Source organism: Capricornis sumatraensis, chromosome 12, assembly GCF_032405125.1.
Source record: "Capricornis sumatraensis isolate serow.1 chromosome 12, serow.2, whole genome shotgun sequence".
Classification (NCBI taxonomy): Eukaryota; Metazoa; Chordata; class Mammalia; order Artiodactyla; family Bovidae; genus Capricornis; species Capricornis sumatraensis.
In genome coordinates, this window is record NC_091080.1 from 34,459,198 (window position 1) to 34,475,993 (window position 16,796).

Genomic DNA, 16,796 nt, shown 5'->3' on the forward strand with positions numbered 1-16,796 from the left:
ATTTTACGTTTTTTGAGTTTCACTTCAATAATAATTTTTAAAGTTGATAACCCAACAGCTGAAGTTGTTCAAAAGTGCATAATTACAATCAGACACTGCAATATGCGCTGATTATTCCGCTTCTTAAGTTTTAGAACTCTTCAGTGCTGTGCTTTGTTTTTTAACATTACATTCTTTGGCACTTGACTGGTACACCATCATAGACTGCAAGGCCGGCACCAGTATAGGCAGCAATGGTGTGGTTCCCTAGGATGGACTGAGCAACAAGGAAAGTTCGTTACAAGCTTCTTTCACTGTAGTATTTCAACCGGGATTCCCACCTCACAAATAGTCACAGGCTACATCGCCTTTTACGGACCTGGACGCCGGGTCGGCGAAGGCGCCCGTGGACCTAGCCTGGTCACTGGGCTCGAGTCACTACGGGGCTCGCGGGGGCGGACCCAGGCGAGAGTATCCCAGCGTCGAGCCCGCTGGCCGCGGCCCAGCCTCCCCACCTCCACCACTTCCGCCCGCGGCCGGCCGCCCGCACCGCCCAGCGCGCCAGTCGGAAGTGTGCGCGCCGGAACAGGCGGTCGGCGGGGCTGCTGAGCCGCGCGGGCCAGAACGGGGGCGGGGCGTGCGGGGATAGCGCGCAGCAGCTAGCGTGGGCCGAGGTCGGCGCGTCGCGCTCGGGCCGAGCGGAGGGCGCCGTAGAGAGTCGGCCGCCTGCACAGGTGGGCCGCGGCCGGAGGGCAGGGGCGCGCCCGCGACGGGTTGGGTAGGCGCGCGAGACTAGGGGCGGGGTCAGAGGGGAACGAACGGCTTCCCGAGTGGCTTTTCGCCGCTTCCGGGGCCCGGCGCCCGCGCGAGGTAGACAGTGTTCTTGGAGACGCGGCGGGCCGGGCCGAGCCAGCAGCCCCCTGGGCGGTCGCCTTCTTCTCCTCTCGCGTCTTTTATTTTAGTGTTGACATTTGGTTTGCAGTTACAGGTATTTCCGGAAATTCGCTAGAATTTAGCGTAGCGCTTTTTGTGGGGAGGGGGGCGGGGGCGGGGGCGGGGTTTTTGGTGTCCATATTGAATAAGGCTTGTCAGCTGGGCTGTGGAGTTGGGGCGTTTTTCAGGTAAAGTCTAAGTTGTTAACAAAGCTCGAGCAGATGCAGGAGACTCAGCGTCCATCAGGGAAGTCAGTGGGATTGATAGCGGTATTTAGAATTGGATTGATGACCGATCCCCGCCGTGGGTCCTGGGAGTTCAGAAATAAACTTGGCGAATAGCCGCCCCTGGAAGCCATCTCCGATAACCACCACCGGGGAGGGGCCGCGCGTATCGTAAATAGTCTCTGATTGGACTCGGGGTAGAAAGTGATGAGCGCGGTTTTCCGTGTTAGATTGAGTACAGTGAAAAATGGTTGATAACCATGATGTAGAAATAGATCAAAATTAAGACAAAGTATTAGTCTGAGCAGAATCAAGTCCTTATTTTAAATGCTTTTAAGAATTCAAAAACGAGTGCTGGGTTGAGTGGTCTGAAGGTTGTTAAGATTTAATAGTAAAAATCTCAGGATTAAAAAGAGGAGTCTGAATTCCGGTCTAGTTGTGTGATCCTGAGAAAATCACTAGTTCTGAGAGACTTATTCTGTAAAATGGCTACGATGATAATTACAGTGGTATCTCACAGTTCTAGTAGATTCTGTATTACGGTCAGAATGTTTGGATTTGTAAGTGGTTATGGGGTTTTGTGAGTCCCTTGGACTGCAAGGAGATCCAACCAGTCCATTCTGAAGGAGATCAGCCCTGGCATTTCTTTGGAAGAAATGATGCTAAAGCTGAAACTCCAGTACTTTGGCCACCTCATGCGAAGAGTTGATTCATTGGAAAAGACTCTGATGCTGGGAGGGATTGGGGGCAGGAGGAGAAGGGAACGACAAAGGATGAGATGGCTGGATGGCATCACTGACTCGATGGACATGAGTCTGAGTGAACTCCGGGAGTTGGTGATGGACAGGGAGGCCTGGCGTGCTGCGATTCATGGGGTCGCAGAGAGTCGGACACGACTGAGCGACTGCACTGAACTGATGGGGTTTTGTAGTACTTAAATATTTAAAGTCACTAAGCCCACCTCTCCTCCATCCCCCAGTTTAGTGACAAGAGATCTGATTTTAAAGTCATCACATTTTGCCTGTGGCGTATCTTCCTGAGAAGGCGATGGCACCCCACTCCAGTACTCTTGCCTGGAAGATCCCATGGACGAAGGAGCCTGGCAGGCTGCAGTCCACGGGGTCGCTAAGAGTCGGACACGACTGAGCGACTTCACTCTCACTTTTCACTTTGATGCATTGGAGAAGGAAATGGCAACCCACTCCAGTGTTCTTGCCTGGAGAATCCCAGGGACGGGGGAGCCTGGTGGGCTGCCGTCTGTGGGGTTGCACAGAGTCGGACACGACTGAAGCGACGCAGCAGTAGCAGTGTATCTTCATCTTTAGATTCAGTGGTCAGAAAAATTTCACCTTAAGTTCATGTTAAATCTCGCATGAACTTTTGTAGAATAGGATTAACATCTTATTCATTTGTGAAATGATATTCCTGGAACCTGTATGGTGCTTGTCATGTTTGGTGGGTTTGTGAATTTTTTCCTGTCTTCTACCTTCTACTTTTTCAAGACTGAACTGGCAAAACTTAAGCTTTGGGTTCACTGAAAACAAACCAAAACAATTTTACATGGAAAATACTGTTTTCTGTTGCTTAAAGGTGTGCTCAGTTGTGTATAGACACACGGGGTGATTACAAGGAGTTAAGTAAAGAATTAGATTACACATAAGCTTTATTTAGCTGTCACTTTCAGAGCAAACATCCGTGAGAGACATCTCTGTGAGAGGCAGAGAAGATCTAGCAGTAGACTTCAACGTTGGCAGCACTTTTGAATTGCTTAGGGAGAGTCAAAAATGCTGACCCCTGGGCCCTCATCCAGACCAATTAATGAGAATTTCTGGAGGAGCATGGGTATCCCACTTGTTAAAAGTTTCCAGGGTTACTCTGTTGTGCAGCCAGGATGAGAGCTTGTGTATTAGAGGAATGAGGTTCTTCTAGAGTGTGTCTTGTTTGCTTGAGGAGGGGACAAGCTGGAAGGACTGGAGCTACATTGGACAGTGTAGCCTGGGGCATTTGGGAGAATGTTAAAGAGGACTTTTATCTGCAGGTGTGATGAAATGTTTTGATTTGTAAAATGAACTGTGCAGTGAGGAAGGCTAAAGGACAGGCTGTTAAAATCCTGAGTAACAGAGCAGTGACTGTGAAGATAGGAGAAATTAAACAAACATTCTCTCCTGGATGTTAAATATTTTTCAGAAATTGAGTAATGATTTCAACTTGCAACCTTTTTTTTGCTCTACCTAGTTAAAACTGTATTTTTCAGAATGAGAGAATAGACTGTCAGTGTGTGAATTTGTGACTGGTTAAAGTGTCTTACAAATATACATACTTTAGTTTTCCTTGTTAATTACTAAGTAATCTCATATATGTTGATTTATGTTAATTTAGGGGTTTTGTCATTTTTGTTTTTCAGTACTCTTAAGATTGATTTCTAAGGATATGGTTTTCATCCAGCTTCATCAACGCACATAAATTTTCTCCTTTTTGGACTCCTGTTTTATATCACAATGGTGAGCTACAAATCAGTATGTTAATATTCTTAGAAAATTCTCTTCCCTCAAAAAAAATCAATATGAAACAGATATTCTTGTTAGCTACCCTTGTTACTCTAACTGGGAAATTACTTAGCAATTGCATGCAAAATCTTAAAATATGAAACTCATCTCTCAATTCAGTACTATAATCATATCCAGGTTGCACAGATAATCTATCTGTCCTTATTTTTGTCAAGTAGTAAAAAAAAAATTTCTTCCATAGCATTTTCCAGGCAAGAATAATGGAGTGGGTAGTCATTCCCTTCCCCAGGGGATCTTACCAACCCACAGATCGAATCTTGGTCTCCTGCATTGCAGGCAGATTCTTTACAATCTGAGCCACCAGGGAAGTCCTCTAGTTACGTTACCATAGTCCAAATCATTGGCAAGAACCTTGGGTATAAGTATAAATAGTTTTGGGGGTACAGGTTTCTCATATTTTGAAGTTCTTGTTAGTACAGATTTTTTTAAAAAATTAACAAGAAGTATAACCTGCTTACTGCAATTAACATTTAAGCAGCATTAAGATTAGCCTTCTAATGGCACATTTCTGCTTACCATTTACAGTCACTAAACATACGTAGGGCTGGGCATTTAACTTTAAACATTAAAAAATTAAAAACAGAAGAAAAAGATCACTTTCTAATGTTATAAACAGCATTTGACAGAATAAACTTCAGAAAACATGTGTCTTCTTGTGTTGGGATCTTCCCTATGTACTCTTGCCTTTTTAGAGAAAAGTGGAGCTATCACAATGAGGTTCTTACCTTATATTTTGCTTTGATATTGTCTTAAGTATTTGAATGCAGTAGTGAATAAATGATACTCGCATTTATATATGCAGGTATATCTCACTAGAACCTTTATAGTTTTGATATCAAGATTAAATATTTGAGAATAGTGGCTGTTTGAAATGGTCTTGGAATATACATTTGATTGTGTTTTATAATTTTTTGATAAGTTATAAACTTACTCTATAAGGTTTTATGGCCAAAATAAGAGAACCTTGTGTTTTTGTCAAGAGTATATATTGGAAAATAGTTTATGCTCAAGAATCTAATTTTGAGTCCCTGGGGAACAGTTTCACTGAATTCTGCCCATGAAATTTTTTAAGTAAATTAAATTTGATATATATAAATTTAACAACCTTTTGAAGTATGACATATTTCAGACTTTCTTTTACCTACTCCATTTAGATGCTTGATAATGTACAGGTTCTATTGCTCTTCTAAAAGGCTGGCTGTCTTTGTAATATTAATTCTCCATCCTTATAACTAGGATGACAGGGTCACTTCAACCTTCATGATTTCTGAAACCTGGCAATATATATTCTTACTCCTGCCCTCTTGGGATTTTGATGGGTACTAGGAGTTTTTACCGGAGAAGGCAATGGCACCCCACTCCAGTACTCTTGCCTGGAAAATCCCATGGACGGCGGAGCTTGGCAGGCTGCAGTCCATGGGGTCGCTAAGAGTCGGACACGACTGAGCGACTTACCTTTCACTTTTTACTTTTATGCATTGGAGAAGGAAATGGCAACCCACTCCAGTGTTCTTGTCTGGAGAATCCCAGGGACGGGGGAGCCTGGTGGGCTGCCGTCTGTGGGGTTGCACAGAGTCGGACACAACTGAAGCCACTTAGCAGCAGCAGCAGCAGGAGTTTTTACTCCATGGAACTTGGTAGATTGAATTGTTGGAGAGTCCAAAATAACAGAAAAATATAGGTTCTTAAAAAATGAAAATTTTCTTTGCCTCTCACTGAAATTAAAAGTGATTGTCATTGTGAGTGAAAAATGGTATATCTCTGTGTGATACCCAAACCACAAAACTAGAAAGAAATTATTGGTGGTATATTGGCTTAAATTTTTTTAAATCTAGTATTTTTTATTCTTGGATATCATTACAAAAGATACTATACAAATAAAGAAGACAGAGTTTACCCTTCTTATTAATCTCTCTTGCCCTGTAAGACAGGCCTCTAAGAAATCAAAGAAGGATGGGGAGCTACTAGTAGATCTCAAACTGTATGTAATAATAATACTGTACTTTCATCAGTTCTAAGGTGCATCTGCTTTTCGCTTTTACATTTTAATTACTGAATTGATAATGTATCTATGATACAGTCAGTGACATCTAAAACTTATTATTGGCAGCATACTCTTCTTCCCTGAAGTGAAGTGAAGTCGCTCAGTCGTGTCCGACTCTTTGCGACCCCGTGGACTGTAGTCCACCACGCTTCTTCGTCCATGGGATTTTCCAGGCAGGAGTACTGGAGTGGGTTGCCATTTCCTTCTCCAGAGGATCTTCCCGACCCAGGGATCAAACCCAGGTCTCCCGCATTGTAAGCAAGACACTTTACCATCTGAGCCACCAGGGAAGTTAATTCAGGCATGTAACTGATGGTATCTTAAATTCATTAGGGCTTTCCTTGTGGCTCAGACAGTGAAAAAAAAAGCGTCTGCCTACAATGTGGGAGACACAGGTTGGATCCCTGGGTCGGGAAGTTCCCCTGGAGAAGGAAATGACAACCCACTCCAGTATTCTTTTCTGGAAAATCCCATGGATGGAGGAGCCTGGTAGGCTACAGTCCATGGGGTCGCAAACAGTTGGACATTCATTTTAAATTCATTAAAAATTGGTAAGGGTAACCATCATTTATTCTGTTTCTACTAGGCACTGGCCTAGTTTCTGTTCATAATGTTAAGAATGTCTAAGTTGATATTAGGCACCAACATAATAGCCCCCTCAGTTTTTAGGATTCCTAGCAGCTTAAGGGATTTCAGTTTTTGCTTCACTTTAATTGCATACCTGATGGCCAGTATATTTTCCTAAATGATGCTCTTAAAATGCTGAAGTTTATAAAATGGTAATAGTTACCATATCTAACCTTCAGCCCTATAACAGCTGTACAAGCATGACCAGAGAAAATCATTGTAACATTTCTTAACTAATTTGTGGTCAGAATCAGGTGTCTGAGATGACCATATTTTTTCCTGCATGTCTTGAGCATGCAGTGGGGTGGGTGGAGGAGGGAAAGAAAGGAAAATGTTAGACCTATTTTAAAAACTAAAACACATTTAAACACTTAATTAGAAAATGTTATATGGATATTAAGTTATTTTTGTGTGAAAATAACTAATATAATAAAATACACCATTTACTTTTTACAGCAACAAGCTTTAGAACTAGCTTTGGATCGTGCAGAGGTGAGGCATGACTAAGTTACATATTGAAATAGTGTTGTCTTTAATTGACAAAACTCAGTTTTAAGAGATTTTTGTATGTGACTGTCCAGGGCATACATTAATATTAGGATGAGTATACTGTCTGTAAATATATATATAAGAATACCAGATGATGTTTGAATCATCTGTTACTTGGACTGCTCAGATAGTAATGCTGTGAAATAAAAACTGAACAGTATTGTGAGTTAAATATTTGAACAAGGACATAGAGTTTCTGAAACTGTTTTCTGTTTTAACAAATTTTCTATTTGCTTAATTAAAGGGGAAGTAGCTCAAATATATAGAGTCTTTGTAATTGGGTATGCTATATGTATTCTAAACAACTATAAACATTGAAAATATTATTGACTGTGAAATCACAGTGGTGAAATGGTATGATTTTGCTTATAAATGCAAGTAAATATTGAGCTAAATTTTACTGCAGTTTAAATTTCACTTGTTTATTACATATATTTAGAAGTTTAGTAGGTTTCCTTAAAAGGTATGATTTAATATGCATGCAAGATTCGAATGACTGAATAGTCTTTAGCCTTATCATGATTTAAATATACTTAATGCAGTTGTTCATGCAGTAAGCAAAAGGCCAGCTGTTTTCTTAAACTTTTCTTTTTTAGTATGTCATTGAAAGTGCCCGGCAGAGACCTCCTAAAAGGAAATACCTATCTAGTGGAAGGTATGAATACTTAATTGATGGTATCATAGATATGCTGAAATGTGATGATAGCCTCCATTTATTTCTTACTAGACACTGAGCTAGAAATGTTGTATCTTGGGTACTTTGCCGATACAGTTGACCTGTAAACAGTGTGGGTTTGAACTGTGCAGGTCCATTTATTTGCAGATGCTTACAGTAAACACTACTGTACTTCATGGTTGAATCTGTGGATGCAGAAGAACCACAGATACAGAGGGCCAGCTATAAGTTACATGAGGATTAACCTCCATGTTGTGCAGGGGTCAACTGTATTAGTAATTTCTAAATTGATGTTAGCTGCCAGGTCCAGCCTCTCTTCACCACCCAGTTTTTGGAAAATTGTGGGGGAAATGACAGGAAAATTCAAAATCTTTATTTTATGAGTATTGTATTCACAGTACTTTGTGTGTTGTCTTTATTTTAGAAAATCAATATTTCAAAAACTTTATGACTTATATATTGAAGAATGTGAAAAAGAGCCTGAGGTTAAGGTAAGTATAATTTTTTTTATATTATTAAGGCTTTTGAAATGAAGTGGAAGAAGGGAAGTTTGAAGGAATTAGATTTGAAGCAGGTAGCGGTTTGTATTTTTGTTAGTGAACAAATATACTACTTTCTAACCAGACTAGCTGGTTCTGCAGCTAAACCAGAGCTCTGGCTAATCTGGTACCAGGCAGATAGCCTACTTGGGTAGAAGAGGTGAGCAAACTCAACATGTTTACTGAGTAGCAGACTGTCTCATTAGGAAGTTAGAAGAAGCAAAACCACCATGTATATTGTCTTTTGCTTCTTTTTCTTCCTGAGAAGTTATCTGTGGACCAAAGATCAGGAGAAAAGTTACCTATCTCCTCATGGTAATTTGCACTGGAAAGTTAAAACTGTTGCAGGACATGTAGGAAATTTAGATAGACGATAATAAAAGGTGAATTTGGTCACAAAAATTAGTTCATGGCCAAGTTAAATTTATTTTTATTGAGCATGAACATATGGGCAGTAGAAATATAATAGAAATTGATTTCTTGATATTTTTTGGGCCCTTGGGTTGTAAGGGCCTTAAAGGCTCTAGTGAGCTTCTGTTGTGTGTCTTTAATTTAAAAATAAATACCTCTTAGGCAAAAAATTAGTGGAATTCTAATAATATCTGTTTTAAAATATTTAGGAAAAACATGATTGTGAAACCACAAGTTTTATGGCATGTTTTCCATACATTTTATTGGGGAATAATTGACCTACAATAATTTGTGTATGTTTGAAGTATGTAACACATTTTGTAAGTTTTGACATGCATTGTTTAAAAAAAAAAACAGTAAATTTGAAGATCGAATTGGCCTTATTAAACGACTCATGAATTGAACAGTATCTCATCAGACAGAGATACTCTGAGGAGTTACACAACATGGAAGAGGTATATTGTTAAGGAGGGCAGGGCAAGGAAAGTCATCAGCAAGGAAAAACTGAGTCCACTGGAGGAAAGTAAAACTTGAGGAGATGCTGGCTTTTTGTTGGCTGAGCTACAGGTGTTTTCCATTGGCTGGGCTGAAGTCCTTTCCCACTCACAGAGCCTGTTGCTGGGTAAGAAGAAAGTCTTCCCCCAGTTGGGGAAGGAAAATAGTTGCATTTCCTGTTGAGGAGTGCAAGGTAATTCTCTTCCTGGTGGGGTAATGGATGATGAGTGGAGGAGCAGGAGAGTTCCCTCTGCAGGCCTTCCCCACTCCAGTTTTAGTTGAGGTTTCCTTTTATTAATTTTCACATTATACCCCCATCAGTTATCACCACAGTCTGTACAATGAGCATACATAGAACTAAGGTAGGAGAGGTACATGAAAGATTCCAGATTGGTGTTGACAGCCACTGTCTACCAGCCGGATCCTGCTCACGGCATGTTTTTGTAAATGAACTTTTACTGGAATCCAGCAACACCCCTTTTTTTATGTCTTGTCAATGGCTGATTTTGAGATAGTAGCATAGTTGAATAGTTGCAATGCAGACCTTATGGCCCACAGGCTAAAGTGCTATGTGGTCCTTTAAGAATAAAGATATTTTCCAGCTTTCCATCACAGTGGTTAAAAGTTGCTTTGCTTTTTAAATATTTATTTATTTTCAAAATACAGTTTTTTGTTTCTATGTTGACTATAGATTAAGAATTCATAATTTTTGCATATGACTATATATACATGTTGAAAATAAGGTACTCTAAACAGGCTTATTTTTTGAGGTCATGAAAAATATTCTATTAACTGATACCTTTCACAAATAAGATTTGATGAAAGAAATTATTATATCCATAAGTGGGTTTTACTTTTAATTGTATGAATTTCTAAAGAATGGATTTTGATGTATATATGTTTCCTGATAGTTTTCTGTTTTTTGGTTTTTTTTTTTTTTTTAGCAAAGTGGTTTCTAGGAAGCTGTTCAATTTACAGAAAATTACTTAAATCACTTTCATCCTCTTAACCAGTTGGATATCTTTGAATTTAACATTTCAGCTAATTAGAGCTGTTGAGCTTATTTGGATCTAATTTAGGCCATAAAATGTTTAAGAAATGTGCTCTGTAACAGTACAACCAAAGAGAATGCCTCATATTGTTTATGTACATTTAAACTTAATAGAAACTAACTATACATTATAGCCCCTTTAAAGAAATTTACATTTAGTGGTTTTCCTTTCTAAATATTTTTAATATTTGCTACTTGCGTATTCAGGTACATATATTTGTATTTAGGTGGTTTTATTTTATGGATCACTTTTTCTTGGTGATATTCATTTGCATAAAACAGTAATAGATCAACATTAATTTTTATATAGATGTGGAAGAAGCATCAAAGGTTAACTAACTCAGGTCTAGTTTCGTTAAGTGATTGCATTATTTGAAATTATGCTGGATTATTTTCACGAGCTCTGCCTCTTTCTAAAGCAGAAATTAAGAAGAAATGTGAACTTATTAGAGAAGCTTGTTATGCAAGAGACATTGTCATGTTTAGTGGTCAACCTATACCCGGGAAATGAGGGATATTCTCTGATGCTCAGGGGAAAAAATGGATCAGGTAAGACCCTCCAGAGGGCAGCAGCCACGAAACTGCGTCTGTTGGGCAGCATGTGTTGTCTTTTAGAAGGAGCTTCTCATCCTGCTGAATGATCTGTCCTTTACATCAGTGATGCCTTGACAACAGAAAACTTTGATTTCAAATTTTCTTCTTTATGATGTTTTGTTACAATATGAGAAGTTAACTCTCCTGTGATTAGCCTTGCTGAATTTGAGAAATATTCTGATTGAGAAAGGTCTTTGAAATTAAACCATAAAAGATGTAATTTTAAAATGTATCAAAATTTACTTCCATTCTGTTGTTGTTAATGTATTTAAGATAGTGTAAGATGTTTTAATCTGTTTTTCTTCTATGCTTTGAATATATTTTGAGTGTGAAACTTTCAAAGTTAAGCAGACTCACTACTTTTTGAATAGTCTTCAACATCTTATTCTGATTAATGTGAATGTCAGAATAGAATTTTAAAGTATTAACACTCTGAGATTTCACCAAAGAAGCATTTAAATTTTGATTCAGTGATGATAGTATAAGTTCTGTACGGAACTTATCCAGTTAAAGATTTTTAAGGATTTTTTTTCTTGTATTGGTCGTTAATTGTAAAACATAACATCAAGAGAAGTTTGGCCTGTAAGTAGTCATTTTTCAGAAGCTATACCAGATTATCAGTCTGACTTCCAGATTAGATTAAGGAATCTGCAAGGAAGTTTTAGTTAACGGTCAGAATTTTATCACACTCTGATTATTGTACTGCTGGCTGGGATTTGTTTTGTGATTGTTGTGCCAGATGTTTCTCCATAGGATGTTAGGTATTTTTCTCTCTTCCAGTCTAAAACTGTTTATATACAGTTTATCAAGATTTTTATGAGGTGATTTATTTTTTAGACTTAAGGACTTCAGGAGAGCTTTTAGTTTTATTCTCTTTATTTTTATGAAAAGTTACTTAAATTATTACCTAAGCTTTTTGGTGAGCCTGATCACTTTCAGAAACTTTTATGTTTTAAAATTAAGATTCTGAGACCATTCGACTGCCTTATGAAGAGGGAGAATTGCTTGAATACTTGGATGCAGAAGAATTACCTCCAATTTTGGTTGATCTCCTAGAAAAATCTCAGGTACAAAATTTTTCTCCATAAAATGTCCTTAGACTTGCCAGATACATGTTGTTTTGTGATAAAGAATATTTTGTTTTATTCTCATTAGTTCTTGGAAAGGGAAGTGAGACCTAATATATATATGCCTGTATGAAAATTGATATATTGTGGGATATTTATCCTTTAGGCTATATACTGAAATGTATAAGTGTAGTTGATTAAGCTTCCAAAACAAAAACAGAAAACAACAACAAAGTTCCCTGCTTAGAGTTCTCCAGTGTCCTCTCACTGTACAAAACCCCTGTCTTTGTATTCACCTCCTGGTTCTCATCCCCACTCACTACTCTCCAGCCATCCATGCCATTTTTCTAGATTAAAACACACCAAGCTTATTCCTGTCTTATTCATCTGCTCTTCTGTCTGAAGTGATCTCTCCCAGGTGTCTGGCCCTTTGCTGTGATTCAAGTCTCAGCTGAAAATTACTCCACCAGAGAGTTCTGCCTGAGCACACAGTCTAAATTAGTCACTCCCTGTTTTATTTCCTCTGTAGCATTCACTCTCTCAAGTTATCTCATTTTTGTTTACATGTTTATTGCCTGTCTTTCCACACTGAGAGCAAGTTATCTCACCACTTTATATGTGAAGCTTCTTGGATATTTGGACAGTGCGTAACAGTTCACATTGTAGTAGCTCAGTAAATATTGGTTAAAAAGCATGAGCAGAAAAATGACTGATAACATGGAAGTCACAGTACTCACTCGAGTTCTGAATGATGAAAGAAACACAAAAGACCATAAGCAACTGTAGCAAGTGATAATTTGCAAGACTTGAGTGATCCAGTTGCTTATCTTTGGACTTCGAACTAGAAAATAATATCATTAGCAGGAGATTACTATTTGAATTAATGTTAGCTTTCTTCCTCTTATTAGTGAAACCTGTCTCCTGGAAGTTTTAGCAGAGCAGATACAGCAGTTGTATCTGTAAGGTGCAATTCTGGCATGGTTTATTAACAAATTGATAGCAGTGACAGTGTTAGTGGAGTACAGCAGTGACCCAGTGAGTGTCAAGAAGAGCAGTTCCAGTGATCTGTAACATTAATAGTAAATAAATGCCAAATGTCAGTCTGTGACTAGGAAACAGTGTTAGGCTGCTTCCTGAGTCACAGTGATGAACATAAAACAGTTCCTTTTCAAAGAGTTTATGTAGTGGTTAATTCACCAAGGAATTTTGAGTATGTGAATAGTCAGAAACATTGCATGAGAATGCTAAGAACCTGAAACACTTAATATAAACCTACATACTTAGGCTTTTGAAAAAATGGCATTTACTTAAATATTTTCACTCAAAACAGGTTAATATTTTTCATTGTGGATGCGTCATAGCAGAAATACGTGACTATAGGCAGTCCAGTAACATGAAATCTCCTGGTTACCAAAGTAGGCACATTCTGTTACGTCCAACAATGCAGGTAAGGAATGTTTCATTAAGAAACATTTCAGATTTCATTTTGAGTTTTACCTATTCGATGTTTTCATATGTTTGTATGCCTATATATTAATATTTTTCAATTGTTATTTCTTTTAGACTTTAATCTGTGATGTACATTCAATAACAAGTGATAACCATAAGTGGACCCAGGTTAGTTGTTCTGTTGTTTTTTTAATCCAAAACAGGTAATATATAGGATGAAGCAGTGCTTACTAAGTTAAGCAAAAGATATTGCCTGCTCATAATTTGATATATGGTTCATTATGAGCTCTACAAAGATGTATTAATCCTGCAAGAAACTAAACCAGTTCAGTTCCAGTTGCTCTAGGACATGGTAAACTAGGGTGAGGTTGACCTAATCTACCCAGTGTGAAACTTAGTTTTTTATCCTCTCTCAAGTAGAATCAGAAAAGGCAGTGGCAACCCACTCCAGTACTTTTGCCTGGAAAATCCCATGGATGGAGGAGCCTGATAGGCTGCAGTCCATGGGGTCGCTAAGAGTCGGACATGACTGAGCGACTTCACTTTCACTTTTCACTTTCATGCATTGGAGAAGGAAATGGCAACCCACTCCAGTGTTCTTGCCTGGAGAATCCCAGGGACAGGGGAGCCTGGTGGGCTGCCATCTATGGGGTCACACAGAGTCGGACACGACTGAAGCGACTTAGCAGCAGGAAATAGAATGTTTTGTTTGCATAGTGGATACAAATAGATGCTGATACTCTGTCATCTTGGGTTCTAAAGCACACTTAACCTGTCTTTTGGCCATCTGCACTGGGTAGAGCCCTAGGGACCGACCTCTCTTACTCAGAGAATAGCCAGTTAGTCCTCCAGTGCTGATTCAGTGAGGTGCCCATTCACAAGGGTATTCACTTATTTCTCTGTTACTGTAAAGAGGAATAGTTACTAAAGAAAATGTCAGTAGTGAAAATCATTGTAGCTGTGAAATAGGATTATAAAATAAGATTTAGTTCATCAGTAACTGTCAAGCATTGTGTTGTAGTTTGGGCTGTAATCTTTTCATTTATAAGGTTAAAAGCTCTTAAAAGAATATTCAAAAACGAAATCATTGGTCATCTGGAGGTTCCAAGGGTATTGATTTCTAACTCTGGCAATTGGTAAATAAAAGGAGAGGCTCTATCCTTTATTGTACCTTTTCAAGGAAAATTCTTCAGAAAAATATCATTTTCATTTGAAAATGTCATCAACCTGAAAATATTAATGAATCTAGACAGCTGTATTTCTTAAATGTGAAAAACCTATAGTCTAAACAAAAACTCCCTGTCATCTAGAACAGTGCCTCACATATTATAGGCTCTTAGTAAATATTTGTTGGGCTAACAGATAGGCATTCTGACAGCTTGACCACTTTGTCCAAATTACTGAAATTCCATTAGTGGTGTCATGCTGTTCAGTTTGTAACGTTTACACACTTAAGTTGGTACTTGAAATACTACATTTTACTCTATTCCTTAGCAGAAATACTCTCAGGAATATTTCTAGATTAAGTGATATGTATGATTTGAAAATCTTAAAGCTAGTATTGATATTTACTCTTACCTATTTCAGGAAGACAAACTTTTGCTTGAGAGCCAATTGATTCTGGCTACAGCGGAGCCACTGTGTCTTGATCCTTCCATAGCTGTCACCTGCACTGCAAACAGACTGCTCTATAACAGGCAAAAGATGAACACACGCCCAATGAAACGGTAATCACCTTTTTGGAAGGATAAACCAAGAGAGAGCTAGAGAGAGAGCTCTGAATTTTGACATTTATGGTATCTTTTCCCTCTATAGAGTAAAAATGTAAGAATTAGGATTTTTTTTTAATACTCTGCTTTATTTTGAAGTGATGCATTCTGTGCATTCTTTTGAAGAACAAACTACCTATAAATTCAAAGTCTGTTCACCAAAAAGAAATTCTGAGCAGAGATGAGCATGAGAATAAAGAATAATTTAGCCCTTCCTAATACCAGTGTAATTTTTGTTAATGTTACCTTTAAAAAAATCAATTTATAATTTCTTTTACAGATCTGGGGAAAAGTGATAATAGTTTCAGAAGTCAATTTATAACTAAATGCCTTTTTATAGCATGGTAACTTGTCTTTGAATATTTTAGCCATCTCAATAAAGTAAAAGAATGCATATTAATTTAGATTGCAGTTATAGTTGGCTCATCATTAAGTTCTCTTTGAGTAATTGTTTCAGTTGTCCACTTTGGATCTTCTTCAAGTTTCAAGGGGCTGAAAAAACCTACCCATTTTCTAAATTCTGTTTTACTGTTGAAGTAATATATGCTGAGGAAAAGGTACCACTTTGGAAATAATGAACTAAGTACATAGAGAATCTGTCAGCAGTCCCATAAAGTGTCCTAGAACCTCTTTCCACATCTCTCCACACCCACTGCCAGTACCTTAAACCAAGCCACTGTCATCTTCATCTTGACTTCTGTGATAAATACCTTCCTACCTGGTCTGACTGCTTCACCTTTGCTCCCTCTTGGTCTGTTTGCCATGCAGGCAAACCAAAGTAATGCTTTAAAAACCTCAAAGCAGATCATGCCACCACTTGCTTAAATTCCTCTAAAACCATCCCATTGTACTTTATGTTATCATTCATCTACAAGGCCCTTGCCTTGCTCTTTGACCTCATTTCCTGCTGGTGCTCTAGTCCCACCTGTATTTTTCATTTTTGAAAACAAGCCAGCTTTGTTCCTGCCTCAGAAACTTTTAAAATTCTCTGCTTCAAATATTTAAAATTCTCTGCTTCATTCCCTGATCTTTCCACAGTTTGTTTCTTCTTGTCATGTCTTGGCTCACACATTTTCCTCAGAGTCCTTCCTGCCCTCCCCTGGTGTTGCCCTCCGTATCACTTATTCCTCCCAGGACCCTGGTTTTTACTCGTACTCTACTGTTGTTATCTGGAGTGATCTGACCTGTTCCTTTGTGAATGTATATGTGTCTTCCCTTCTTGACTGTCAGCTCCGTGGGAGCAGGAATTGTGTTCGTCGTGTTCATTTTTATTTCACCAGTGCCTGGAACATTGCTTGGCAAGTGACAGTGTTCTACAAATATTTTTGATTTAATTACACATTTTTAAAACCGTATTTATTCCGAGTTTCTTTTATTAGTTTGGTGTATCAATACTTCTAATCTCTTAATGTTCCAGATGTTTCAAGAGATATTCCAGGTCCTCTCTGAATCGGCAACAGGATATGTCTCATGGTCCACCTCCTCCTCAGCTAAAATTACTTGATTTCTTACAAAAAAGAAAGGAAAGAAAAGCAGGTCAGCATTATGACCTCAAAATTTCTAAAGCAGGAAATGTAAGTATATGTTTTTAAATGAAGCTTATTATACCAAATGCCTTATTTTGCATTTTAAGTATACTTATTTATACTGTTTTTATTTTTTTTTAGTGTGTAGATATGTGGAAACGGAGTCCCTGTAATTTGGCTGTACCTTCTGAGGTGGATGTAAGTCAGTTCATAAATTGCACTTATTTTCATATATAAGATTCCTAAATCTCACTCTTATACTTAGGGAAAATGAAGATTCTTATTACTGCTACTTT

General features: G+C 38.4%; 1 protein-coding gene across 11 annotated transcripts in view; it reads left to right on the top strand.

The window, feature by feature from the left end:
• Positions 1–622: 622 nt before the first annotated feature.
• The window catches only part of SUPT20H (SPT20 homolog, SAGA complex component), a 35,803-nt gene continuing 19,629 nt past the window's right edge, over positions 623–16,796 (top strand). For 6 of the 11 annotated variants that reach the window (XM_068984641.1, XM_068984647.1, XM_068984649.1 and 3 more), the window contains exons 1-12: positions 862–967; positions 3,541–3,637; positions 6,831–6,866; positions 7,520–7,578; positions 8,024–8,090; positions 10,515–10,644; positions 11,653–11,756; positions 13,087–13,203; positions 13,320–13,373; positions 14,793–14,932; positions 16,392–16,548; positions 16,642–16,698. In XM_068984641.1, the coding sequence (XP_068840742.1) occupies positions 3,635–3,637; positions 6,831–6,866; positions 7,520–7,578; positions 8,024–8,090; positions 10,515–10,644; positions 11,653–11,756; positions 13,087–13,203; positions 13,320–13,373; positions 14,793–14,932; positions 16,392–16,548; positions 16,642–16,698 (924 nt within the window). In that variant the 5' untranslated portion in view covers positions 862–967; positions 3,541–3,634. Of the gene's footprint in view, positions 714–861; positions 968–3,540; positions 3,638–6,830; positions 6,867–7,519; positions 7,579–8,023; positions 8,091–10,514; positions 10,645–11,652; positions 11,757–13,086; positions 13,204–13,319; positions 13,374–14,792; positions 14,933–16,391; positions 16,549–16,641; positions 16,699–16,796 lie in introns of those variants that run through there. The other 5 variants (XM_068984643.1, XM_068984648.1, XM_068984651.1 and 2 more) reach the window with 2 other exon arrangements.